At 36.7% G+C, this 27,932-nt stretch overlaps 1 protein-coding gene and 1 pseudogene across 1 annotated transcript in view; one reads left to right on the top strand and one right to left on the bottom strand.

Moving 5' to 3' along the window:
- SPOCK3 (SPARC (osteonectin), cwcv and kazal like domains proteoglycan 3) overlaps window positions 1-27,932 on the top strand; it is a 448,691-nt gene that overhangs the window by 203,456 nt on the left and 217,303 nt on the right. Inside the window, exon 4 of the mRNA XM_036763292.1 lies at window positions 10,751-10,859. Within this exon, the coding sequence (XP_036619187.1) occupies window positions 10,751-10,859 (109 nt within the window). The remainder of the gene's footprint in view (window positions 1-10,750; window positions 10,860-27,932) is intronic.
- Window positions 20,489-22,506, bottom strand: LOC118853232 (annotated as a pseudogene).

Raw genomic sequence — 27,932 nt, 5'->3', positions numbered from 1 at the left:
ATAAGTTGCAGTAATGTTTTTGTTAAAATATTTTATTTAATTTCTTTGCACCTATATTCATTAGGGAAATTGGTGTATAATTTTCTTTCTCTGTTTTGACTCTTCCTGGTTTAGGTATTACTACCATATTTGTGTCATAAAAAATTTTCATAGGACTCCTTCACCTGTTTTCCAAATAGTCTATAAAGTATGAGAATTAATTGATCTTTAAATGTTTGATAGAATTCACTTGTAAATCCATCTGGCCCTTGAGATTTTTTCGTAGGGAGTTCATTGATGACTTGTACAATTTCTTTTTCTGAGGTTGTAATATTTAGGTATTTTACTTTCTTTTCTGTTAATCTGGGCAATTTATATTTTGGTAACAATTCATCCATTTCCCTCAGGTTGTCACATTTATGGGCATAGAATTGGGCAAAACAGTGCCTAATTATTGTTTTAATTTCCTCTTCATTGGATGTGAAATCACCGTTTTCATTTTTGACACTGCTAATTTGGTTTTCTTTCTTTTCTAATTAAATTGATGAACTGTTTATAAATTTTATTGGTCTTCTTTGTCGTAAAAGCAACTCTTAGTTTTATTTATTAGCTCAATAGTTTTCTTGATTTCGATTGTATTAATCTCTCCTTTGTTTCAGTATTTCTAATTTGCTATTTAATTGGGGATTTTCAATTTGTCCTTTTTCTAGCTTTTTCAGTGTATCCCAATTCATTGATCTCCTTTTTTGACTATTTTATTCAGGAAAGGATTCAGAGAAATTAAACTTCCCCTAAAAACTTCCTTCCCTGCATTCCATAAATTTTGGCATGTTGTCTCACTATCATCATTCTCTTGAATGAAATTATTATTTCTATGATTTTTTCTTTGGCCCACTCATTCTTTAGAGTTAGATTATTTATTTTCTAATTAATTCTTAGTCCATCTTTCTGTGGTCCTTTATTACAAATAACATTTATTGCATAATGATCTAAAAAAGATGCATCAATAATTTCTGCCTTTAGCACTGGATTGTGAGGTTTTTATTCCCAGTACATGGTCAATTTTTATGTAGGTACCATGTACTGCTAAGAAAAATAGTATATTCTTTTCTATCCCCATTCAGTTTTCTCAAGAGGTCTATCATATTTACCTTTTTCTAAAATTCTGTTCACTTCCTTAACTTATTTCTTGTTTATTTTGAGGTTAGATTTATCAAGTTCAGAGTGGGGGGAGGTTGAGGTACCCAACTAGTATAGTTTTGCTGTGTATTTCTTCCTTTAACTCCCTCAACTCCTCTTCTAAGAATTTGGATGCTATACCACTTGCTGCATATGCATTAAGTGATGATATTACTTCATTGTCTATGTTGCCTTTTAGCAGGATATAGTTTCCTTCCTTATCTCTTTTAATTAGATCTGTCTTTGCTTTTGCTTTGTGTGAGATTAGGATTGCTACCCTTGCTTTTTTTTTTTTACTTGAGCTGAAGCATAATATATTTTCCTTCAGTCTTTTACCTTCACCCTGTGTGTATTCCCCTTTCAAATGTGTTTCTTGTAAACAACGTATTGTAGGATTTTGGTTTTATTTCATTCTGCCAGCCGCCTCCATTTTATGAGTGAGTTCATTCCATTCACATTCACAGTTGTGATTACTATCTGTGTCTTTCTCTCTATCCTATTCCCCCCCTCCCCGTTTATGCTTTTATTTCTTGATTCTCCCTTTCCCCACTCAAAAGAGTTTGCTTTTGACTACCATCTCCCCCAATTTTCCCTTCCTATCAGCCCTCTGCCCTTATCTTACCCTTTCCCCTTACTGCTTCTTCCCTCCCTACTAATCACCATCCCTCTTTGCTTTCCCTATTTACCCTCATACTACCTGTAGGACAAGTTAGTTTTCTCTACCTAATAAAGTATATTATTACTTCTTTGAATTAAATCCAATGAGGAAAGCTGAATCAATACTCATCTTCCTTCCTTTTCCCCTCTACTATAATATGTTTTTATGCCTTTTCATACGATATAATTTACCCTTTTCTGCCTCCTGCTTTCCTCTTCTCCCATTGCAATCCCTTTGTGCTGCTTAGTTAGGCTTTTTTGTCATCACATCAGTTAATTTATACCCTCACCCTCTATCCACATCTATTTCTTTTAAATGTCATAACAAATACACAATTTTCAAGATTTTCAAGTATCATCCTCCCTTATTGAAATGTTAACAGTTTGGCTTTACTGAATAACAAGAGTTTTTTTTTCAATTTTTTTCCTGTTTACCTTTTTATGCCTCTCTTGAATCTTGTCTTTGAACATCAAATTTTCCATTGAGCTCTTGTCTTTTCGTCGGGAAGTTCTGGAAATCCCTTATTTTTTGGAATGTCTATTTCTTTGCCTGAAAGATTATGCTCAGTTTTTCTGGGTAGTTGATCCTTGACTGTAGTCTAAGCTCCTTTGCCTCACGGAATATTATATTCCAATCCCTCTGATCTTTTAATGTAGAAGCTGCAAGGTCCTGTTTGACACATACTGGAGTTCCTCAGTATTTTAATTGTGTTTTTCTTCCAACTTGCAGCATTTTCTACTTTACCTGATAATTCAGGAATTTGGCTTCAACAATCTGGCTAGCAGCTGCTGTGGGGATCAGCACACAGAATGCTGCAAGCCCAAATTCTTTTGATCTGCTTTACTAAGGAAAGCAACATTAAGGGGTTAACAATCTTACTTTAATCCAGTATACAAATATCATTCACAGTTCAGGGGGGGAAAGATCAGCCCCCTGAACTTCAAGGCAAATCCAAAAAAATTACAAACATCAACAGATAGACCTTGTCTGATTCAAATCTCAATGCATAGTTACCAGAGTTTAACGAAGTCCTAACATCTGGGTTTACAAGCTGGAGGGCTCTTAACTATAGCTGCCTGTAGTCTCCACATCAGTGCACCACCAAGAGTGAGAGCCCCAGGCAAATAGCTCTGTCTTCTCTTTTTATGCACTCTTTAGCCCTCTTCAAACATCATCTGAGAGGCCAGAACTTAAGCTCTTACTATTGCCTCTGGTCTTAGCACCTCCCACTAGGACGCTGAGGGTTCACGCCCACATCAGCTTAGCACCTAATAGTTAGAGGTATTGGGCCTTCTAGGGAGCGAAGATATAATCAGACCCCCCCCCCCCCCACTTCATGGGCTCCACCTGGAGCCTCACCTTGGTTACCTAATTTAAACAAGGAAATAAAGGCCAAACTCTTCAAGGGCACTTGGTTGAATAAGTGCTAAGAGCCCATCTTGATTCCCAATACAGGCTACAATATTGCTTGGCATCTGAAATTTGGGATGTCTTTCAGGAAGTGATCAGTGGATTCCTTTGATGACTATTTCCCCTCTGTTTCTAGGACGTCTGAGAAATTTTCCTTGATGATTTCTTGGAAGATGCTGTCCAGGGTCTATTTTTCATTGTGGCTTTCTGGTAGATCAATAATTTTTTTAATTAGATTTTTTATTTTTAGTTTGCAACACTTAGTTTTACATGTGCATGAGTTTCAAATTTTCTTGCCTTCCCTCCCTTGCCCCCTCCCCACCAAAACAGCATGCAGTCCAATATAGATTCTACATAAACCTTCACATTAAACTTATTTACACAATAGTCAAGTTGCAAAGAAGTTTTATGATCAACGGAATGAATCATGAGAGAGAAGAAACACAACCAAAAAAAGAGAGAGAGAGCAAATAGTTTGCCTCCATTTGCATTCAGATTCCACAGTTCTTTCCCTGGATGTAGCTAGCTCTGTCCATCATGAGTCCTTTGGAGTTGTCTTTGAGCCTTGAATTGCTGAGGAGAGCCAAGTCTATCAAAGTTAGTCATCACAGAATCAAAATGTCTGTGGTTATGTATAATGTTCTCCTGGTTCTGCTCCTCTCACTCAGCATCAGATCATGTAGGTCTTTCCAGGTTATTACAAAGCCCATATCTTCCTCATTTCTTATACCACAATAGTATTCCATTACATTCATATACCACAACTTGTTCATCCATTCCCCAATTGATGGGCATCCCCTTGATTTCCAATTCTTTACCATCACAAAAAGAGCAGGTCCCTTTCCCACTTGTGTGATCCCTTTGGGATACAGTCTTAGGAGTGTGATTGCTGGCTCAAAGGGTAGCAGGAATAATAGCTCTTTGGGCATTGTTCCAAATTGCTCTCCAGAATGGCTGGATCTGTTCACAACTCCACCAACATTGTATTAATGTTACAATTTTCCCACATCCTCTCCAGGATTTAGCATTTTCCTGTTTTGTTATGTTAGCCCATGTGACAGGAGATATGTGGTACCTAAGAGTTGTTTTGACTTGCATTTCTCTAGTCAATAGTGATTTAGAGGATTTTTTCATATGATATAGATCTCTTTAATTTATTCTTTTGAAAACTGCCTTTTCATATCCTTTGAACATTTCTCAATTGGCGAATGAGTTTTATTCCTACAAATTTGGCGCAGCTCCCAGTGTATTTTAAATATGAGGCCTTTATCAAAGACATTAGTTGTAAAGATTTTCTGCTTTCCTCCTAATCTTTGTTGTATTGATTTTGTTTATACAAAAACTTTTCAGTTTAGCATGATCAAAATTATCCATTTTGCATTTTATAATGCTCTCTGTCTCTTGCTGGGTCATGAATTCTTCCCTTCCCCACAAATATGACAAGTAAACTATTCCTGGCTCTTCCAAATTGCTTATAGTATCAACCTTTATTCCTAAATCATATACTCATTTTGACTTTATTTTGGCATATGGTGTAAGATATGGGTCTGTGTCCAGTTCCTGCCATACTATTTTCCAATTTTCCCAGCAGTTTTTATGAAATAGTGAATTCTTAACCCTGAAGCTGAATTCTTGGGTTTATCAAAGAGTAGATTGCTATAGTCAGTGACTTCTGTGTCTTGTGTACCTAACCTATTCCACTGATCTACCACACTGTTTCTTAGCCAGTATCAGATACTTTTGAGGACCGTTGCTTTATAGTACAGTTTGATATCTGATATGGCTAGGCCACCTTGCCTAGCATTTCTTTTCATTAATTCCCTCGATATTCTGGGCATTTTGTTCTTCCAGATGAATTTTGCTATTATTTTATCCAGCTCTGTAAAATAATTTTTGGTAGTTCAATTGGTATGGCACTGAATAAGTAAATTAATTTAGGCAAAATTGTCATTTTTATTATATTAGCTTGGCCTAAACATGAGCAACTGATGTTATTCCATTTAGTTAGATTTGACTTTATTTGTGTGAGAAGTGTTTCATAACTGTGTTCATATAGGCCCTTGATTTGTCTTGGCAGGTAAACTCCCAAATATTTTGTAGTGTCTACAGCAACTTTAAATGGAATTTCTTTTTCTATCTCTTGCTGTTGGGCTTTGTTAGTATATACGAATGCCAAGGATTTGTGTGGGTTTATTTTATATCTTGCAACTTTGCTAAAGTTGTTTATTATTTCAAGTTGTTTTTTTTTTTTTGCTTAAATCTCTAGGATTCTCTAAGTAAATCATCATCTCATCTGCAAAAAGTGATAATTTAGTTTCTTCTTTGCCTATTCTAATTCCTTCAATTTCTTTTTCTTCTCTTAATGCTAAAGCTAACATTTCTAGTACCAAATTGAATAATAGCGGTGATAATGGACATCCTTGTTTCACCCCACATCTTATTGGGAATGCATATAGCTTATCCCCATTACATATAATGCTTGCAGATGTTTTTGGGTAGATGCTATTTATAATTTTAAGGAAGACTCCATTTATTCCTATACCTTCTAGCGTTTTTTTTAATAGTAATGGGTGTTGTATTTTGCCAAAAGGCTTTTCTGCTTCTATTGAGATAATCATATGGTTTTGATAGTTTTGTTATTGATATGATCAATCATGCTGATAGTTTTCCTAATATTGAACTAGCCTTGTATTGTATTATTCTCCTGATAAGTTCCTGCAATCTTTTTGCTAATATTTTACTTAAAATATTTGCATCAATATTCATTAGGGAAATTGGTCTATAATTTTCTTTCTCTGTTTGGACTCTTCCTGGCTTAGGTATTAGTACCATATTTGTGTCATAAAAAGAATTTGGTAGTACTCCTTCTTCGCCTATTTTCACCAATAGTCTCCAAAGTACAGGAATGAATTGTTCTTTAAATGTTTGATAGAATTCACATGTAAAACCATTTGGCCCTGGAGATTTTTTTCCAAGGGAAATCATTGGTGGCTTCCTCAATTTCTTTTTCTGAGATGGGGTAATTTAGGTAATTTACTTCCTCTTCTGTTGACCTAAGCAATTTGTATTTTTGTAACTATTCTTCCATTTCCCTCAGGTTATCAAATTTATGGGCATAAAATTGGGCAAAATAATGCCTAATTATGGTTTTAATTTCTTCTCCGTTGGAGGTGAATTCACCTTTTTCATTTTTGATACGTGCAATTTGGTTTTCTTCTTTCTTTTTTAAATCAAATTGACCAAGTATTTATCAATTTTATTGATTTTTTTTCATAAAACCAGCCCATGGTTTTATTTATTATTTCAATAGTTTTCTTGATTTCAATTTTATTAATCTCTCCCTTGATTTTCCGTATTTCTAATTTGGTATCTAATTGGAGATTTTCAATTTGTTCTTTTTCTAGTTTTTTTTTTCAGTTGCATGCCCGTTTAATTGATCTCCTTTTTATCTATTTTATTCATGTAAGCATTTAGAGCCACAAAACTTCCCCTAAGAACTGTTTTTCCTGCATCCCATAAGTTTTAGTATGTTGTCTCATTATTGTCATTCTCTTGAATGAACTTATTAATTGTCTCTATGATTTGTTCTTTGGCCCACTAATTCTTTAGAATTAGATTATTTAGTTTCCAATTAATTTTCAGTTTATCATTCCATTGTCCTTTATTGCAAATAATTTTAATTGTGGCATGATCTGAAAAGGATGCATTGACTATTTCATCCTTTCTGCAATGGATTGTGAGGTTTTTATGCCCCAGTACATGGTCAATTTTTGAATATGTGCCATGTACCACTGAGAAAAAAAAAAGTATATTTCTTAATATCTCCATTCAGTTTTCTCCAGAGGTCTATCATATCTGCCTTTTCTAAAATTCTATTCACCTCCTTAACTTATTTCTTGTTTATTTTGAGGTTAGATTTATCAAGTTCAGGGAGGGGAAGGTTGAGGTCTCCCAATATTATAGTTTTTCTTTCTGTTTCTTCCTGTCACTCCCTTAACTTCTCCTCTAAGAATTTGCATGCCATACCACTTGATGCATATATGTTAATAATAAAATTGCTTGTCTATGGTGCCTTTTAGCAGGATTTAGTGTCTTTCCTTACCTCTTTTAATTACATCTATCTTTGCTTTTTCTTTGTCTGAGATTAAGATTGCTACTACTGCTTTTTTTTTTACTTTAGCTGAAGCACAATATATTCTTCTCCAGTCTTTTGCCTTTACCCTCTGTGTATCCCCCTGTTTCAAATGTGTTTCTTGTAAACAGCATATTGTAGGATTATATTTTTTTTAATCCATTCTGTTACCTGCCTCTGTTTTATGCAATAGTTCATCCCATTCACATTCACAGTTGTGATTACAAGGTGAGCCTTTTTCTCCATCCTGTTTCCCTCTCCTGTTTATGCTTTTATTTCTCCTTCCCCCCTTCCACTCCTCAAAAGAGTTTTGCTTTTGCCCACTGCCTTCCTCAATTTACCCTCCCTTTTAATTTCCCTCCCTTATCTTATGCTTTTCTCCTTGCTACTTCTTCCTTCCCTTCTGACCACTCCCCTTTCCTTTCCTCTTTCCCCTCCTACTGCCTGTAGGACAAGTTGATTTCTATACTTTTCAGAGTATGTTATTCTCTTCTCAAACCAAATCTGATGAGAGTAAAGCTCATATACTACTCTTCTCCCTCCCATCTTTCCCTCTACTGTATTGTGTTTTTGTGCCTCTTCATTTAGTGTAATTTACCCTTTTCTACTACCTCCTTACCTTTCTCTGAGAACCCTCCCATTACATCTCTTAATTATGTTTTTCTCTTCTTATATCAGTTATTTTATACTGACACCCACCGTCTATGTGTATCCCTTTCAATTGTCATGATAACTGTACTATTCTCAAGATTGTCATATATATAACAATATATGACATATCTTCCCTTTCTCCATAAAAATAATAAATGGTCCTCGGTTTTTTTCATATTCTTCATCATGTTGGTTAGCTTTTTCCTCACTTTACAATGGGTTTCTGCTTTTGGGGCTCAGAGATCTTTGGCCCAGGTTTCTTGTTCTGGGAATTGTGAACCTAGTTACTGGCTTTGTGTATTATGGCCTCCAGTTTCCTTAATTGTGGGGGAGTGGTCATCTGGCTGCGGGAATTCTCCTCTTACCCTGAGGGTGCTTTCCAGCAGCAGTGGTCTCAGCTGTTGTCTGTGCTGGTGTCTGCCACTTTCCCTGGCTGTGCAAAGGCACTCCTGGGTTCCTGGTGTTGACTGTTGCTGGCTCCACCCTTCTGGAATTCAGGAACTCCCACTGTTTTTTTTTTTTGGCAGGGCAATTGGGATTAAGTGACTTCCCTAAGGTCACACAGCTAGTATATGTGTCAAGTGTCTGAGGCAGGATTTGAACTCATGTCCTCCTGACTCCAGGGCTGGTGCTCTACTCACTGCACTGCCTAGCTGCCCTAGTCACGCATATTTTATATCCTCATCAAAGTATATGGCACAAAATATTTCCTTAAATCTCTTTCCTAGCAAATAGTTTTCTGTTTTTCTAAAAAAATTCTTATGCCACAAATTATAGATATTTATGTGCATATATAATCTTCTTTATTATACTGGAAGATCAACTAGAAAAATTATATACAGATACAAAACTTATATGTGCATGTTAATTTATATATGCATCCACATATAATACATATATTATGTGTGTATAGATAGATATCTTACATGTCACATATATAGATGAATTATATATCTTCTTTGATCTATATCTAAGTATCTACTTTGCTTTCTATTGAATCTCCCTTGCATAGGGACAGTAACTTCTTAAATTAGTCACATAATGAAGGCAACTCATCATCCAGCAGCCAGCAATGTCTTGATGAAGTATAACATATATGTAGTGAATGAAATATGAACTTGATATAGTAGTAAGGCAAAATTCATGACCTTGGAGAAGACCATGGGCATGCCTGAATGGGTCAGAATTACAAAGTATAAAGAATTCTCTAGGTAGAAGGCAGGGGAAGTATAATATTTAATTAGACACCAGAGGATCAGATTCAAGGACTAATGCCTGCCAATTTGATATTGTGGCAATACCATTCCAAAACTGATATACCCACCTCACTGTAATAACAAGGAAATTATAAGAAAACATTATACCATGCAACCAAGCCATACTGTAGCTTCCCCTCAATGCTAGGGCCCTCCCTATAACACAGTCACTCATGAATTCTAATTCTCCTCACTCAGCACTCTCTCCTGTAGCTCTGCTGTTTCTGAGGTCCTTGATCTCTTCTACTCTCTCTTGTTCAGCACTCTCTCCTCTGCACTCTCAATGCTGGCTCTCTGCTTCAGAACACTGCCATTCTCTACTGCTCCCAGTCCTGTTCTGTTGTTCTCAGTTCTGGGCTCTCTTTTTATACAGTCCTAGCTGACATGTGATTGACTAGAACTCAGTGCACATACCATTGGCTCTGGTCTTAGAAACTCCTCTTAGTGCCCTGAAGGCTTCACACCCAAATTGGCTTAGCAACTAGTAAGTAGGTGTTTGGGGCCTACCACCTCTTAAGTAGGTGTTTGGGGCCTACCACCTAGTAAGTAAGGGTTTGGGGCCTACTTACAAATGAAAATATAGTCTCACCTCCCACCTAGGCCCACCTGAGCCCTATTGAATAGGTGGAGAAGATCTGTAATCAGATTAATAGTGCACTTGATTTTTGAAAACTGCAAAAATATGTAGGCCTAGTTAGCCTTCCTACTGATCTAAAGAAATATCCAATCATTCATAGGAGAAAATTACAAATATTTATGCATTTTGTCATGCCTTGTTCATTTGATGGATTTAGCTGGGTGTCCCGAGCCAACAATATGTGATCTATGTGGTCAGTATATAGCATACCATTAGCCATTAATCTTCTCCTTTCCTTTCATGGGGATAGATTTACAAAAGGTGAGTAGAATTGTAGAGAATTTCAGTACAATTTATTCTGTTTAAAATAGTAATATCTAGGGAGTTAGTAGTTATTCTTTTGTACAAGTCATTGACTAACTTTTATACAAAAAACCTTGGTTTTCTATACTTTAAATTCAATGAATAGGACTCAGTTTAGTTTTATCCTATGATCATAGTGATTTGTAATTTGCTTTGACTTGTAAAATGAATAGTCGATGCAAAATTTCGTTTGACCAATAGCTCTCAGTTCTGCTGGCAGTAGCATTAATTCCCTTTCAAGAAAGGAAGGTGGTGGGCAGTGAACACCTATGGACAAAAGATAGCTGAATTTTAAAATGGAAATTGTTGTTGTTAAGTTTGATAGTTGTATTTTAATTATCTATTGATATGTGATATCTCTATCCTAAAGTATACTTTTCATGAGGTCAAAGAGTGACTTTGTATCTACCTCAGTGCCTTGTGTAGTGCTGTGTACTTGGTGGGATCTGAATAAAACATTATAGGATTTAATTGCATTAGAGCTCAAATATTCCCTTTACACAAATGTATTATTAATGTGTTTTCTACATTTTTTTAAACTCTAGACCCAGCTAACGATCCATGCTTAAAGATGAAATGTAGCCACCATAAAGTTTGCGTTGCCCGACATCCTCAGATGGCTATTTGTATTAGTCACCGGAGGCTCACACACAGGTAAATAGAGTTAAAGTAAATTTTATTAATTGGATTGCACCTTTTTATCACAATTACAAATTTGAAATATTCCATAAGTACTGCTAAATTTTAATTCAGTGTTTTATTGACATCATTACAGGAACATGTTTATCCCTAGTGATTTAAGATTGTGTTAACTACTGTGAAATAACCTGAATAATTAGTTTTATTATAGGATTATAGTCACCTATTATGAAATAAGTCAACAAAAAGTAGATCAAAGAAGAATTCTGTCTCAGTGCTTGTTATGACCTTCAGAGCTCAACGGAATGCAATATGAATTGGTACAATTTTATTATCATAGCTTATTTCTACTGAAGAAATAATAATCTCTACTAGACAAAGATCTTGGAATCTTAGGGTTAGGATAAAGGGATAGGCCTGCTAGACACTTCAGAAGCCTTTTATAATCCATTGACTTTAGACTTATGGAAACTGAGATCCATGTAGCTTAAAAATAAGCAGCAACAAAAAGTAAATGTTTGGGATTTGAATACAATTCGTAATAAAGGAATAAAAAATATAATTAAAATCTGAGTTAGGAAATGTGGCACATATGTGAGATTCTGGTGCAGGGATGTACCAAAAGAATATAACAGTAAGTCACTGTCAGTAACAAAGGATATTTGGCTAGAGATAGAAAACCTGATTGTGCACGGAAACAGAGTTAATAACAGAAATAGGATTGGTTTATTTTGAGAAAGGACACAAAGATACATCATCTTGGTTCAGACAACAAAGTTCAGGAATCCATAATAATCAGGTTCTGAGTTTTCCACATGGATTTCTCTCAATTGTTTTTTTTTGCTCTTGGCTTTCTCAGGCACCAGCTAGCTTTTTGTATTAGATATATATTTTCTTTGTGTCCCTGTCTGAAGTAGACCCTGTGCTCTAAGAGGAGGATGTGTATTTTCTTCAGCTGGACACTTCCTGCTACTGCTGAGGCATTAATCTTCATGGAAATGGTCATCTCTAAACAGCTTTAGATAATGCTAAACAAGATAAGGGTAAAAGTTGATTCCTACAGATCAAAGCATCATCAGCTGTTTTCAAGTAGGCTACGTTAATTACACATGTAACCAGAAAGCATTCAAGAGCCAAACATGGATGCCATATGTGTAAAGGTAACAGGGAGTATTGAGGCAGGTTAGGAAAGAAGGAAGAAAGCATGTGTTAGAAGAGTTGACTTTTATACAAATGATTTTACTCAATCCTCAAAACAATCTTGGAATTTTAAATGCAATATTAGCAAAAATATTACAGTAACATCACAAGAATAATACCCTATGATCAAGTAGAATTTATATCAGGAATGCAGGGCTGGTATTATATTAGGAAAACTATCAGCATAATTGATTATATCAACAACAAAACTAACAGAGACCATATTATTATCTCAATAGTTGCAGAAAAAGCTTTTGACAAAATATAACATTCATTCCTATTAAAACTGTAGAAAGCATAGAAATAAATGGAGCGTTCCTTAAAATAATAAGTAGCATCTACCTAAAACTATCAGAAAATATTATATGGAATGGGGATAGGCAAGAAGCATTTCCTATAAGATTAGGGATAAAACAAGCATGTCTATTATCACCACTCTTATTCAATATGGTGCTAGAAATGCTAGCTTTAGCAATGTGAGAAGAAAAAAGAAATTGAAGTAATTAGAATATGCCAAGAAGAATATGGCAGTATTTGCAGATGATATGATGATATACTTAGAGACTCCTAGAGAATCAAGTAAAAACTACTTGAAATAATAAACAACTTTTGCAAAGTTGCAGGATATAAAAGAAACGACATAAATCATCTATACTTCTATATATTACTAACAAAGCCCAACAGCAAGAGATGGAAAGAGAAATTTCATTTAAATTTACTATAGACATTTGTAACAACAATTTGGCTAGCAGCTTTTGTAGGGGTATAAGACCCAACAAGACCAGCAACAAGAGCTTCCAGCACAGGTTCTTTGATCTGCTTTACTAAGGAAAGTAACTTTAGTGGGTTAATGATCTCACTTTAATAAAACATACATATATAACTCACTTAGTTCAGGAGGAAAGGCAGCACTCTGAACTTCAGAGCAAATACAAACAGAGACAATATAAACAGACCAAATCACAATTCAGTTACCAGAGAAGAACCAATAGGTCTGGGTTAGAAAAGTGGGGGGGGGGGCAGTTACAACGGCTTGCCCAGAGTCCCATGCCACTCTTCCAGTGAGTGAGAGCCCCCAAGGATAAACACTAACCTCTGAGTTTGTAAACCCTGTTCAGCATCAAAGGGCATCACAACATGTGACTCAAACCCACTTGACATAAAAGCCTCACAAACATGCGACTCAAACCCATGTAAACTAGGCTTTCCCTTGAGGCAAGCAGGTCATCAAAGACTCCCAATTTAATCAAAGAAACAAAGGTCAGACTCATCAAGGGCATTTGATTAATTAAGTGCTCCAAAAGAGAAAAAAAATTAAAAAACCCAACCTTAATTACTGATACAACATTATGAAATATTTGGGGGTCTACCTGCCAAGACAAACCCAGGAACTATAAGAGCACAATTACAAAACACTTTTCACACAAATAAAGTCAAATGTAAATAATTGGGGGTGGGGGGGCGGTGCAGGGAACATTAGTTGTTCATGGGTAGACTGCTGAGTTAATATAATAAAAATGACATTTCTACCTAAAGTAATTTTCTTATTCAATGCCATACCAAACAAACTCCCAAAATATTTTATAGGCCTAGAAAAAAACTAATAACAATATTCATCTGGAAGAACAAATGGTCCAGAATATCAAGGGAAATTAATGGAAAGAAATGCTAGCAAAGATAGCCCAGCCATAACAGATCTTAAATGGTATTATAAGGTAGCAATCATCAAACCGACTTGGTATCAGCTAAGAAACAGTGATGGATCAGTGGAATAGCTTAAGTACGCAAGAAACAGTAGTCAACGATTATAGTAATCTCCCGTTTGATAAACCCAAATGCTCCAACTTCTGAAATAAGAACTCTCTATTTGACAAAAAACACGGAGAAAACTGGAAAATGGCAGAAACTAGGCATAAACCAATGTCTTACACTGTGTACCAAAATAAAATCCAAATGGGTATACAATTTAGATATAAAGGCTGATACTATAAGCAAATTACGAAAGCAAGGAATAGTTTATCTGTCAGATTTATGGTGAATGGAGGAATTTATGACCAGATGAGATAGAAAACATTATGAAACGCAAAATGGATAATGTTGATTCCATTAAATTGAAAACTTTTTGCATGAAGCCAATGCAATGAGGATTAGGAGGGAAGCAGAAAATTGGGAAAGAATTTTATAACCAATGTCCCTAATAAAGGCCTCATTTCTCTAGTATGTAGAGAACTGAGTCAAATTTATAAGAATACAAGTCATCCCTCAAATAGTAAATGGTCAAATGACACAAACAGGTAGTTTTCAGAGGAAGGAATTAAAAATATCTATAGTCATTTTAAAAAAAATGCTCTAAATCACTACTGATCAGATATGTACAAATCAAAACAATGCTGTGGTACCACATCACACCTATCATATTGGTTAACATGAAAAAAAGAAAATTATAAATTCTGGAGAAGATGTGGGAAACTTGGAACACAAATTCATTGTTGGTGGAGTTATGGACTCATCAAACCATTATCAAGAATAATTTGGAACTATGCAGAAATGGCTAGAAAAATGCACATATCCTTTGACCCAGCAATACCACTTCTAGGGCTGTATCCCAAAGAAATCTTAAAAATGGTAATAGGACTCACATATACCAAAAAAATAGTTATACCTACAGTTTTTGTGGTGACCAAGTATATCAGTAATGCAATATTCATGACCTTGAGGATCATCAAAAACATGCCTGAATGGTTAAGAATCACAAAGTATAAGAGATTCTCTAGATAGAAGGCAGAGGAAGTATAACCTTTATTTAGATATGAGGGAATCCAATCCCAGGACCAGTAATTCCAGTTCCATATAGGACCAATTACATTCCAAAACCAGTCATCCCACCTCAATGTAGCAACAAGGAAATTATAACAAAGTATTGTAGCAACAAGCCAAGTCATTCTGTAACCTTCTTCCCCTGCTAGGACCTTCCTATAAACAAATCACTTATGAATTCTAACTCTCACTCAGAATTCTCTTCTGCAGCTCTGTAGACTCCTAGTTTCTGCTCCTTCTCCTCGGGCTGAATTCTGAATTTTGACCTTACAGTGTCTACCTTCTGGGTATATATACTCTTTTGGGGGCCAGAGGGCTTCACCCCCAATCAGAGAAAGGTTGTAGGTCTTGGGCTCATTACTTAGTAAGTAAAGAATGTAGGCCTGGGGCTTAGCACCCAGAAAGGAAAGGGTGTAGGCCTGTCTACAAACAATACTTTAATCAAGCTTCCCTTAACTAGCCCAAACTGAGAATTGTTGAATTGGGCAGGAAAGATCTTTAATCACTGATTGGCATCAGAGGTTTCTATTTTTTTAATTAATTTATTTATTTTTAGTTTTCTATATTCATTTCAACAAAATTTTGAGTTCAACATTTTCTCCCATCTCTCCCCACCCCCGCCATCCCAAGATGGCATTCATTCTTGTTACTCCTTCCCTCAGACAGCCTTCCCTTCTACCACCTTCCCCTTATCCAATTGCTCCTTACTTTCTAGTAGGTCAAGATAGGTTTCTACACCCCATTGTCTATATATCTTATTTCCCGGTTGCGTGTAAAAATAATTTTAACATTTGTTCTTTAAATGGTGAGGTCCAAATTCTCTCCCTTCTTCCTTCCCCAACCACCTTCTCTGAGAAGGCAAGCAATTCAATATAGGTTATAGATGTATCATTATGCAAAACACTTCCATAATAGTTATGGTGTGAAAGGTTAACTATTTCTCTCCATCCTGTCCTGTTCCCCTTTATTCAATTTTCTCCTTTGATCCTGTCCCTTTTCAATAGTGTTTGCTTTTGACTACACCCTCTTCCAACCTGCCCACCCTTCTATCATCCCACCCTCCTCTTATCCTCTTCTGCCCTACTTTCCTTTAGGGTAAGATACCCAAATGAATGTGTATGTCATTCCCTCCTTAAACCAAATCTGATGACAGCAAGGTTCACTCATTCCCTTTCACCTACCTCCTTTTCCCTTCTATTATTATAGATTTTTCTTGCACTTTTATGTGATTTTAATTTATCCCATTCTATCCTTTCCTTTCTCTTTCTCTCAATGTATTCCTCTCTCACCTCTTAATTAGTTTTTTTTTAGTTATCATCCCTTCATATTCAACTCACCCTGTGCCCTCTCTCTATATATATGTATATTCCCTTCAACTACACTAATACTGAGAAAGGTCTCATGAATTACACACATCATCTTTCCATGTAGGAATGTAAAAAGTCCAACTTTAGTGAGTCCCTTATGATTTCTCTTTCCTGTTTTCCTTTCAGTGATTCTCTTGATTCTTGTATTTGACAGTCAAATTTTCTGTTCAGTTCTGGTCTTTTCATCAAGAATGCTTCAAAATCCTCTATTACATTGAAAATCTATATTTTGCCCTGAAGTATTATACTCAGTTTTGTGGGGCAGGTGATTCTTTCTTTTAATCCTAGCTTCTTTGAGCTCTGGAATATCATATTCCAAACCCTTCCATCCCTTAGTGTAGAAGCTGCTAGATATTGTATTATCCTGATTGTGTTTCCACAATACTTGAATTGTTTCATTCTGGCTGCTTGCAATATTTTCTCCTTGACATGGGAACTCTGGAATTTGGCGACAATATTCCTAGGAGTTTTCTTTTTGGGATATTTTTCAAGAGGCATTCTTTCAGGGTGAATTCTTTCAATTTCCATTTTACTCTCTGGTTCTAGAATATCAGGGCAGATTTCCTTGATAATTTCTTGAAAGATGATGCCTAAGCTTTTTTATTGGTCATGGCTTTCAGTTGGTCCAATAATTTTTAAATTATCTCTCCTGCATCTATTTTCCAGGTCAGTGGATTTTCCCATGAGATATTTCACATTGTCTTCCATTTTTTCATTCTTTTGGTTTTGTTTCATAATTTCTCGATTTCTCATGAAGTCATTAGCTTCCATTTTCTCCATCTTAATTTTTAACGAATTGTTTTCTTCAGCAAACTTTGGGACATACTATTCTATTTGTCATTTGAGTTAGTCCATTTTTTCGGGTGTTATTTTCTTCAGTATTTTTAGCGTCTCTTTTAGCAAGCTATTGACTCATTTTTCATGATTTTCTTGCACCACTTTCATTTCTTTTCCCAATTTTTCCTCTACTTTTCTTACTTGATTTTCCAACTCCTTTTTGAGCTCTTCCGTGGCCTCAAAACAATTCAAATTTTTCTTGGAGGCTTTAGATGGAGGATTTTTGATTTTGTTGTCTTCTGTTTGTACATTTTCATCTTCTTTGTCACCAAAGTAAGATTCTATACCCTGATTTTTTATGCTGTTTGATCATTTCCCCAGATAATGGCTTGACTTTTGAGCTGTTTGTCAAGGTAGGACTCTGCTTCCAGAGTGGAGATTGCTCTGTCCCAAATTTCAGGTGTTTTGTGCAATTGTTGTCAGAGATACTTCTGAGCACCTGTAAATTTTCAGTTTTTCCAAGGTGGTATGATCAAAGAAAAGGTGTTTACGCCTCTCCTGGCCTATGCTCTTGTCTGCAAATGACCACAAGCACTCTTTTCTGCCTTGGAACTGTGGGAGGATTCCCTCTCCACAGCCACCACAAGCTCTGCCAAGCTAGCGCTCCTGCTCACTCCAAGACCACCAATAGGACTATGACTCAGATTCAAGCAGAGCAGAGCAAGAGAATTCTACCTCATCACCAGCAAAGAGATCCCTGCAATCCCCCTCTGATCAGCTACTTTCTGTGGGCCAGGAACTCTGGAAGCAGTAGCTTCCTGCTACTTCTGTGACTGCCACTGCCACTTCCACTGCTCCAGGTCTGGGGCTGGACAAAGATCTTTTCTCATCAACATCTGACAGAGTTTTGCAACTGACTTTCTATTTTGCCTTTAGCATTTGTGGGTTGAGAAGTCTGTAAACCACCACAGCTGTCAGTGATTCACCCCCGTGAGGCTTGCTCCAGCACAGTTTGTGTTGGTGTGGCCCATGCTGGACTGTGCTCCACTCCCAGGCTGGTGGGATGGACCCTTCCCGTTGGCCTTCTAGATTGTGTGAGGTTGGAGATTTTTTTCACTCTGTCATTTTTGGGGTTTTGTAGCCCTATAATTTGCTGAGTCATTTTTACAGGTATTTGGAGGGGTTTGGGGGAGAGCTAAAGCAAGTTCCTGTGTTTATTGCCTCATTTTAACTCCAGAACTGACTAGTTCATTCTTTAGGGTTAGATTATCTGGTCTCCACTAATTCTTTAGTGTATCTTTCCATGGTCCTTTATTGCATGTTTATTTTTTATTGCATCATGATATGAAAAAGATGCATTTAATACATACATATGCATATATATGCATGTATGTGTGTATATATGGGTTTTTTTGTTATTAAACAGACTTTAACGAATAGTAAATTTTTCCAAGTGTAGCCTTCCAGCAACTAGGTTTTTGCCAGACTTTAAAGCAGGCACGTTCCCAAGCCACCCCAACTGATGAATTTTGATTTCCATTTCTTGCATAAATTTCCTAACCTTTTGTGACATGTGACATGGCCCAAGATCCTGTTGCAGTCTATTTCCCTCCTCCCCCCGCCCCAAATTGGGAATGGTTCTAATTCCAGATCACGTCTAGGTCTCAGCCTATGATTACATTTTTTTAAATTAAGAAAAAAAGCAAAATCTTTAATGAAAATGAATTAAAAACAAATATACATACATATTGTTTCCAAATCTAAGACAAATCAACATAGGATGAAATAAAATACACAAATGGTTACATATGAAACTTAGCAATATAAAGAATATTTGTTTAACAAAATATGTGAACACTTTCTTAGTTTAGTATAGATTACATTAATTTTCTAACTCTCACCAGATAATATTTAAATACCCATCTCCTTCAACTATTTCATTCTGAAATTTTTCACATTTTCATGAAAAATATTTAGATCACAATAAAGTGCTTGTCTCATAACATATAAATTATTCTGAGGAAAAAAGATCAAAGATTAACTCCAATAATTTATGCTACTTCTTATTATGTCATTATATCTTCCTTCATTTCATTTTGACAGTCACACATGATTGTCCTGTAATGAGACAAGCTTCTTTAAAATAAAATGCCACCACCCCTGATTATTACTTATTTTCATAGTCAGCATACTAATGTGAAATGTAGAAACATGTGAAATCTGGAAGCAACAGGAAAATATGTAGCCACTGATGCTGTGATTATCTCTACTACATTAGAACAAGCCTACAAAATGGAGCTGGAAAAACAATGAAAATAACAATGATACCTATTAATCACAGAATAAAAAGCACAGGAAGTCTCTGCCAAATCTTACCCATTTAAATATAGTGTAGTCCTCAGTACTAAAGTGAATGGATATAAATAGAAGCTTCAGAAAGTAATGAAAAACTTCCTTTTTACTTTTTCTACCTCAATAGCAGTAGGACCTAAAGTACCCTACATAGTGCATAGCAATTATCTTATCTATATCACAAACTAAGCTGCCTTTTCAAGTGCTCAACTTATCAGAACTAAATACAGAGGAGTAGTTTTCTAAAGCAATATATTCTGTGGTGCTCCACCCAGCTAGGATGAACCACAATTTGGTTTTGTTTTTTCTGGGGGGGGGCAGGGCAGTTGGGGTTGAGTCACTTGCCCAAGGTCACACAGCTGGTACATGTGTCAAGTGTCTGAGACTGGATTTGAATTCAGGTCCTCCTGACTCCAGGGTTGGTGCTCTACTCACTGCACCACCTAGCTGCCACTGAACTACAAAGGAGCACAAAGTTTCCAAGAACAGTATCCATATTCTTCAAAATGGGCAGAACACAGCAAAAGATGTATAACTTTTGCTTATAATGGCAAAAAAGGAACACTTCTGGGTATAAAGATAAAACAATTATGGTTTGTCAGAAGAAATCCTACTATGTATAGGTGTTGCAAACAAACAAAAAGTGAGGAATATTATAATTAAAAATAAAAACACATCAGTAATATTTGGCAAGTGCTGGTATGATGTTATTTGATAATTGGCTTCCATTTCCATTTCACTTAAAAATAAATACTTGTGTACATGATTAAGATAAGCACAAAAGACTTATTAGCCTTTTCTTTTTAAACACTCTACTATCATCATTTAGGTACAGTTAACAGACTTATAGGAGACGACAGGTAACGAAGGAAAATTTTGAATTCAATAAAAAATTCTTGCTATTTCATTGTGCTTTTCTCTTTTCCTTTCTACTATTCTTATAAGGGCTATGGATACTCAATGAAGAATTTTCTTAAACTTTTCCAAAGACAAGATAAAATAGAAAACTTGTTATTAAATTATAATTAGAATTGTGAAATTAATACTTTTTTAAATAAAAAGACATTTAAAAATAGACCCGAAGTTTACACATTTCTGAAAATCTTCAAGCTAATAATATGACCATGATAATTATTTCAAGTCCACACTGCCAGAAATATGGAGTTCTTGTTTTTTGAGGTTTTGCTGTTGGAAAAAACTTTCCCACATTCATATGTACTGACCGTAATGGCACAAGCAGGAGCAACTTTAATTAACCTTGGAATTAGTCCTGCAAATAATCCAGAAATTCCATGTTTAGAAACAATCTGTTTCATAATGTCCCATGTTGATGTGGGTAGGGTGTGCAGACCTCCATCTTGAGAATTTCGTATCTCCAAAATCTGGTTTGTTTTTGTGTTTTAACAACATCAAATGGTAAAGTTGCAATAGATACAGTAGAACCAGACATTGGCCCTGCAGTAAAATTAATCCCAAAAGTTGGCTCACATTTGTCAGAGTTTTTGCAAAGCCACTTCTTAAACACTTCAAAGTTATACCAGTACATTGCTGAGAAAGGTACATCTCTCATAACAATAAAACTCCAACTTTTCCAGAATGAAATCCAACCATCATGTGATAATTTCCGTCTGGCAAACAGATGTTAATTCCTTATAAGACAATGCCTTGGATTGCATTTTGGTTCTAATCAACTTTAAGGGACTTATTACAGTTACTGCACCCAATCTGGCCACGATTCCAGCAAAAAATTGGTACCTAGGCTTCATTTTCTACTTTAGACTTCATAAATGAAGATAATTGGTCATAACAAGTAAAATATATACTTGTAGCAGGAACTGCCATCACTAGCCTAGGGGGAAGACCACGCCATAAGGATTTTATGCCCTCATTTCAAATAATTTTCCAAAACGTATATTTTGGGATAAGGGTTTGTGTTGGTAAGCAAAATGAGCTCTTAGCACTCAGTTCAACCATGTGCCCTTGAAGAGTTTGCCTTTTGTTTCCTTTGAGTAATTCAGTGTATTTCATTAAGTCTTACTAGGTGCTAAGCCCCAGGCCCAAACCCCCATGTGGGTGTGAAGCTCCCAAGGTACTAAGGGGAGGTGCTAACTCAAGAGCCAATCAGAGAAGCCTAAGTTCTGATCATTCAGATGACGTTTGATGACATATGAAATGGTATAAGAAGAAAAGACAGAGGTATTTCCTCAGGGCTCTCATTCTTGGTGGCACGCCAATGCGGAGACTCAGGGCAGCTGTAGCTAAGAGCCCTCCAGTTCGTAACCCAGATGTTGGGACTTTGTTAAACTCTGGTAGCCACGTATTGAGATTTGAATCAGACAAGGTCTGTCTGTCGAGGTTTGTACTTTGTTTGTATTTTGCTCTGAAGTTCAGGGTGCTGGTTTTTCCCCCTGAACTAAGTGAGTGATATTTGTATGCTGGATTAAAATAAGCTTGTTAACCCCTTAACGTTGCTTTCCTTAGTAAAGCAGATTAAAAGAACCTGGGCTTTTGCAGCATGCTGGCAGCATTCTTGTTGTTGGGCTTGTGTTGGTCTTTCACCCCCACAACAGCTGTTATTCAGATTGTTAAAACAGGGTTGTTCTGAATTTAGAGATGAATTTTAACAATATCCTAAGGTGTCACCATTAGTGATGTAAGAATAGCTCCAGTACATGAGGCAATCATTTGCTGCAAAGGTGTCACTCTGGGAATTGCTGGTCCTGTCTGTTAAGCATCCATTTTGTTAATATCTGGTAAGGAAAACTTAAGTCCTGGACAATCTGGGCTCACTGACCGCCCCAGGTAGCCCCCGGAGGCAGGAAGGGCCCAGGTGGTGGGGGAGGCTGCCCTACACCAGTAACCACATCCAATCCCCTCCATCAATATATTTATCAGAGATCTCCGTGGAGACAAGATTTCCTGGCATCCTCTGACCTTGTTGTGGGTGGATAGTTTAGCATCTTACAAAGATGCCCAGACATTGCAGGCTCACCTTCTGAGAGGAGGTTTGGGAGAGCCATGTATGAGAAAGGGAGTCTTTCTGCAAAACCCATGTTTTCCCATCTTCACTACTCCAGCTTTTACATTGTCTCACCCGCAATACGCCTTCTTTCTTCAGAGCAATGGTTAGCAGCTTTTTCTAATTTCATTTTGTTCTGTTTCTTTGGTCTTGCTTTTTCCAACTTCAAGGGCTGTGAAGACTTCCCAACCAATGCTTTTCACTGTCACTTCTCTCTGAAGGATTTTCCTTTGTTTTCTGATGATTCATGCTGCTGTTTGGCAGCAAAAGACCATTAGTCCTTGACATAGTTTTGCATTCTCCAAAGTACTTTTCTTCATTTTTTAATGCAATTAATTGAACCTGTTTCATTATGGGCTTGAATGGACCTTGAACATTTGACTTTAACACACCAATCGCCAATGTATTATCCTTATGTCACTGAAGCATGCTTCTTTTTCTTTTCTTTTTAAAATTTTTAGAAGTTTATTTTAATTTTCAACATTCATTTCCACAAGATTACAAGATTTTGAGTGAAAGAATTTCTCCCCATCTCTCCCATTCCCCCCACCCCAAGATGGCATGTATTCTGATCGTTCCTTTCCCCAGTCTGCCCTCCCTTCTCTTTCTCCCAGACACTATCCAGGTCATCCTGGGCTGGAAACTTGTTTCACTCTGTCATTTTATGGGTTCTGTAGCTCTAGAATTTGTTTAGAGTGATTTTTTACAGGAGTTTGAAGGGATTTGGGGGAGAGCTAAAGCAAGTCCCTGTTTTCATGCTGCCATCTTGTCTCTGTGCCTGGGTGCATTTAATATTTCTGCTTTTCTTCGTTGGATTCTGAGGTTTTTATGCTACAGTCCATAGTGAGTTTTTTTTAGGTGCCATGTTCTACAGAGACAAAAGGTATATTCCTTTCTATCATCATTCAGTTTTTCCAGTTATTTACCATTTTGAACTCTTCTAAGAATATATTCAAGTCCTTAAATTTTTTTCTTGTTAATTTTGTGGTTAGATTTATCGAGTTGTGAAAGTGGGAATTTGAGGTCCACTTCTAGCATAGTTTTGCCTGTGCATTTTTTTCCTGTGGCTCACTTAATTTTTCTTCTAAGAATTTGAATGGTATCTCACTTTGTGCATATGTGTTCAGCATTGATACTGAGTTTCCTTCCTTATCTCTTAATTAGATCTGGTTTTTCTTTTGCTTTGCCTGATGTCAGGATTGCTACCCCTGTTTTTTGTCTCTTTCTTTCTTTTTTTACTTCAGTTCAAGCATAATATATTTTGCTTCATCATTTTACTTCTACTCTCTGCTTCAAATATATTTCTTGTAGGGGCAGCTAGGTGGCACAGTGAGTACAGCACTGGCCCTGGAGTCAGGAGGACCTGAGTTCAAATCTGGCCTCGGACACTTGACACATATACTAGCTGTGTGACATTGGGCAAGTCACTTAACACCAATTGCCCTGCCCCTAAAAATACAGAAAATAAAAACAAATACATTTCTTGTAACAACATATTGTAAGATCATGGTTTTTAATCTATTCTACTATCCACTTCTGTTTAAGTGGTGGTTCTTCCAATTCATATTTATAGTCAAGATTACTAACTGTGTCTTTTACTCCAACCTGTTTTCAGCCATTTATTCTTTTCTCTCTCCTTTTTCTCTCTCCCTCCTCACAAGTGTTTTGCTCATAACCACCACCTCCCTCAACCTCCCCTCTGTTGTATCAGCTCTCCCCTCACTTTCTCTTGCTATTTCTTCCCTCCTTTCTCACCCTCCCTTTATCCAACTCCTCTCTTTTCCTTCACATTTCCCTCCTACTTTCTTATAGGGTAAAATAGCTTTCTATATAATCTGATGACAGTAATTTTAAAACAATGCTCGTCTCCCACTCTTGTTTCCCTCTACTGTAGTAGGTCTACTGTAGTGCCTCTCCATGTGATTTAATTTACCCTTTTCTATTGCTTCCTTTCCTCTTCTTCCAGTACAATCTTTTTTTCAACCCTTACTTAATATTTTTTATCATCACGTCACAGTCAACTTATACCCATTCATAATAAAGATACATTCTCAAAAGATTTGAATATCATATTCCCTTGTAGGGATGTAAATAGTTTACCTTTATTAAATAACATGTTTTTTGGTTTTGTAAAATTTCTTGTTTACCTTTTTATGCCTTGTTTGAGTCTCATATTTGAAGATCAACTTTTCTGTTTTCTGTTTTTTAGTTTGTTTGTTTGTTTGTTTATTTCCTTTTAATTATTTTTAGTTTTCAACATTCATTTCCAAAAGATTTTGAGTTACAAATTTTCTCCCCATCTCTACCATCCCTCCACCTCAAGACGGCCTGTAATCTGATTGCCCCTTTCCCCACTCTGCCCTCCCCTGTATAACCCTACTCTTCCCCTCCATCCCCTTCCACTTACTTTCTTGTAAAGCCAGAGAGATTTCTATACCTCATTGCCTGCATATATTTCCCAGTTGCATATGAAAACATTTTTAACTCTTGTTTTTAGACCTTTGAGTTCCAAATTCTCTCCCTTCTTCCCTCAACACCTACCCTCCTTGAGAAGGCCAGCAATTCAACAGAGGTTATACATGTATAGTTATGCAAAATGATTCCGTAATTGTCATGGTGTGAAACACGAATTATATTTCCCTCCATCCTATCCTGTTCCCCTTTATTCAATATTCTCCTTTGACCGTGTACATTTTAAAAGCATTTGCTTTTGACTGCCTCCTCCATCAATCTGCCCTCCCTTCTATCTTTGCCCTTCTTATCCTCTTCCCCCCAACTTTCCTGTAGGGTAAGATACTCAATTAAGCATGCATGTTATTTCTTCCTTAAGCCAAATAGGATGAGAGCAAGATTCACTCATTTTTTTTCACCTGCCCCCTCTTCCCTTCCATTACAATAGCTTTTTTCTTGTCACTTTTAGGTGAGATAATTTACACCATTCTATCTCTTCCTTTCTCCTTCTCCCAATATATTTCTCTCTCACCCCTTAATTTTATTTTATTTTTTAGATATCATCCCTTCATATTCAACTTACCCTATTCCCTCTGTCTCTGTATATATGTATGTATGTATGTATGTATGTATGTATGTATGTATGTATGTATGTATATTTCCTTCAACTACCCTAATACTGAGAAAGGTCTCATGAGTTAAAAATATCATCTTTCCATGTAGGAATGTAAACAAAACAGTTCAACTTAGTAAGTCCCTCATGATTTCTCTTTTCTCTTTACCTTTTCCTACTTCTCTTGATTCTTGTATTTGAAAGTCACATTTTCTATTCAGTTCGATTTTTTTCCATCAAGAATGCTTGACAATCCTCTATTTTATTGGAAATCCATATTTTGCCCTGAGATACTCAGTTTTGTTGGGTAAGTGATCGTTGCTTTTAATCCTAGCTCCTTTGTCCTCTGGAATACCATATTCCAAGCCCTTTGATCCCTTAATGTAGAAGCTGCTAGATTTTGTGTTTTCCTGATTGTGTTTCCACAATACTTGAATTGTTTCTTTCTGGCTGCTTGCAATATTTTCTGCTTGACTTGGCAACTCTGGAATTTGGCTACAGTATTCCTAGGAGTTTTCTTTTAGGGATCTTTTTCAAGAGGCAATTGGTGGATTCTTTCAATTTCTATTTTACCCTCTGGTTCTAGAATATCAGGGTAGTTTTCCTTGATGAATTCTTGAAAGATGATGTCTAGGCTCTTTTTTTGATCATGGCTTTCAAGTAGTCCAATAATTTTGAAATTATCTCTCCTGGATCTGTTCTGCAGGTCAGTGGCTTTTCCCATGAGACATTTCACATTGTCTTCCATTTTTTCATTCTTTTCCTCATGGCCTTTTTGGAGTTCTTTTGCCATTTGGGTTAATCTATTTTTAAGGTGTTAGTTTCATCAGTATTTTTGGGTCTCCCTTAGCAAGTTGTTGACTTGTTTTTTATAATTTTCTTGCATCACTGTCATTCCTCTTCCCATTTTTTCCTCTACTTCTCTTACTTGATTTTCCAAATCTTTTTGTGCTGTTCCATGTCCTGATACAAATTCATATTTTTCTTGGATGTATGTTTGGCTTTGTCAACTTCTTCTGACTGTGTATTTTGATCTTCTTTGTCACAAAAGAAAGATTCTATAGTCAGAATCCTTTTATTCTGCTTGCTCATTTTCTCAGCCAATTACTTGGTTTTTGAGCTCTTTGTCAGGGTATGACTGCTTCCAGAGTACAAAGTACTCCGTCCAAAGCTTCAGGGTTTTTGTGCTGCCATTTTCAGAGGTACTTCTCTTCCGAGATGGTATGATACCCCTTTCCTGGCCTGTGTTCTGATCTGTGAGTGCAAGAACTGCCCTCTTCTGGGTCCCCACTAGGAGTACTCCCTCTCCACAGCCACCACAAATTCTGCCTCACCAATGTTCCTCCTCCCCCAAGGACTGCCAACCAGGACTGTGACCCAGATTGGAGCAGGCAAACAAGAGAACATTGCCTCGGTGCCAGCAAAGAGATCCCTGCTCTTTTGCTCAGATCAGCTGCTTTATTCCTTCTGCCATCTGTGGGCCTGAAGTTCTAGCAGCTTCCACTGCAGCTCTGGAAGCAGCCACCAGAGCTTTCTGCTGCTTCCACTACAGCCACCTAAGTTGCTCCCAGGGCGGGGCCAGACCATGCACTTCTTTCTCCCAAGTCCAATAGTTTTCCCGCTGACATGTTATGTTGTCTTTGGCATTTGTAGGTTGAGAAGTCTGGAAACTGACACAGCCTACTCCACCCAGTGTACTAAGCTCTGATCTCTTCTGGTGCAGCCCCTGCTGGGCTACACTCTGCTCTCAGCACTGTGCAGTAGACCATTCCCAGCCACTAGCCAGGCCATCTTGGGCTGGAGACTTGTTTCACTCTGTCATCTTGTGGCTTCTGTAGCTTTAGGATTTGTTTAGAGTCATTTTTACAGGTATTTGGAGGGATTTGGGGGACAGCTCAAGTGAGTCCCTGTCTTCACACCACCATCTTGGCTCTTCCCTCTTCCCCTCAGGAAGGTTTGGAAGTCCCCTATCCCATAGAATGACGGTCTCTTTCTGTGAAAGATTATGCTCAACTTTTCTGGTTAGTTGATCCTTGATTGTAATACAATCTCCCTTGCTTTCTGGAATATCATACTCCAACATCTCCAGTTCTTTAACGTAGATGCTCCTAGGTCCTGTGTAATCCTGACTGTGTTTCCACAATATTCAAATTGTTTCTTTCTGTCTGCTTGCATTGTTTTCTCCTTGTCCTGATAATTCTGGAATTTGTTTACAATATTCCTTGGAATTTTCAATTTCAGGAGGTGATTGGTGGATTCTTTCAATGACTGTTTTACCACCTGGATATAGGATATCAGTACAGTTTTCCTTGTAAAGTTTTGAAAGATGTTTTCCAGACTCGTTTTTTTTTACCACTGTTTTCAGGCAGACCAATAATTCTTGAATTCTCTCTCCTAGATCTATTTTTCAGATAAGTTATTTTTCCCAATTTTGCATTTTCTTCTATTCTTTCTGTCTTTTCCTTTTGTTTGACAGATTCTTGATGTTTATA

This window comes from Trichosurus vulpecula, chromosome 6 (genome assembly GCF_011100635.1).
Source record: "Trichosurus vulpecula isolate mTriVul1 chromosome 6, mTriVul1.pri, whole genome shotgun sequence".
NCBI classification, from domain to species: domain Eukaryota; kingdom Metazoa; phylum Chordata; class Mammalia; order Diprotodontia; family Phalangeridae; genus Trichosurus; species Trichosurus vulpecula.
Note: the sequence above shows the minus strand (reverse complement) of the source record. Positions and strands in the feature narration are given on the sequence as shown.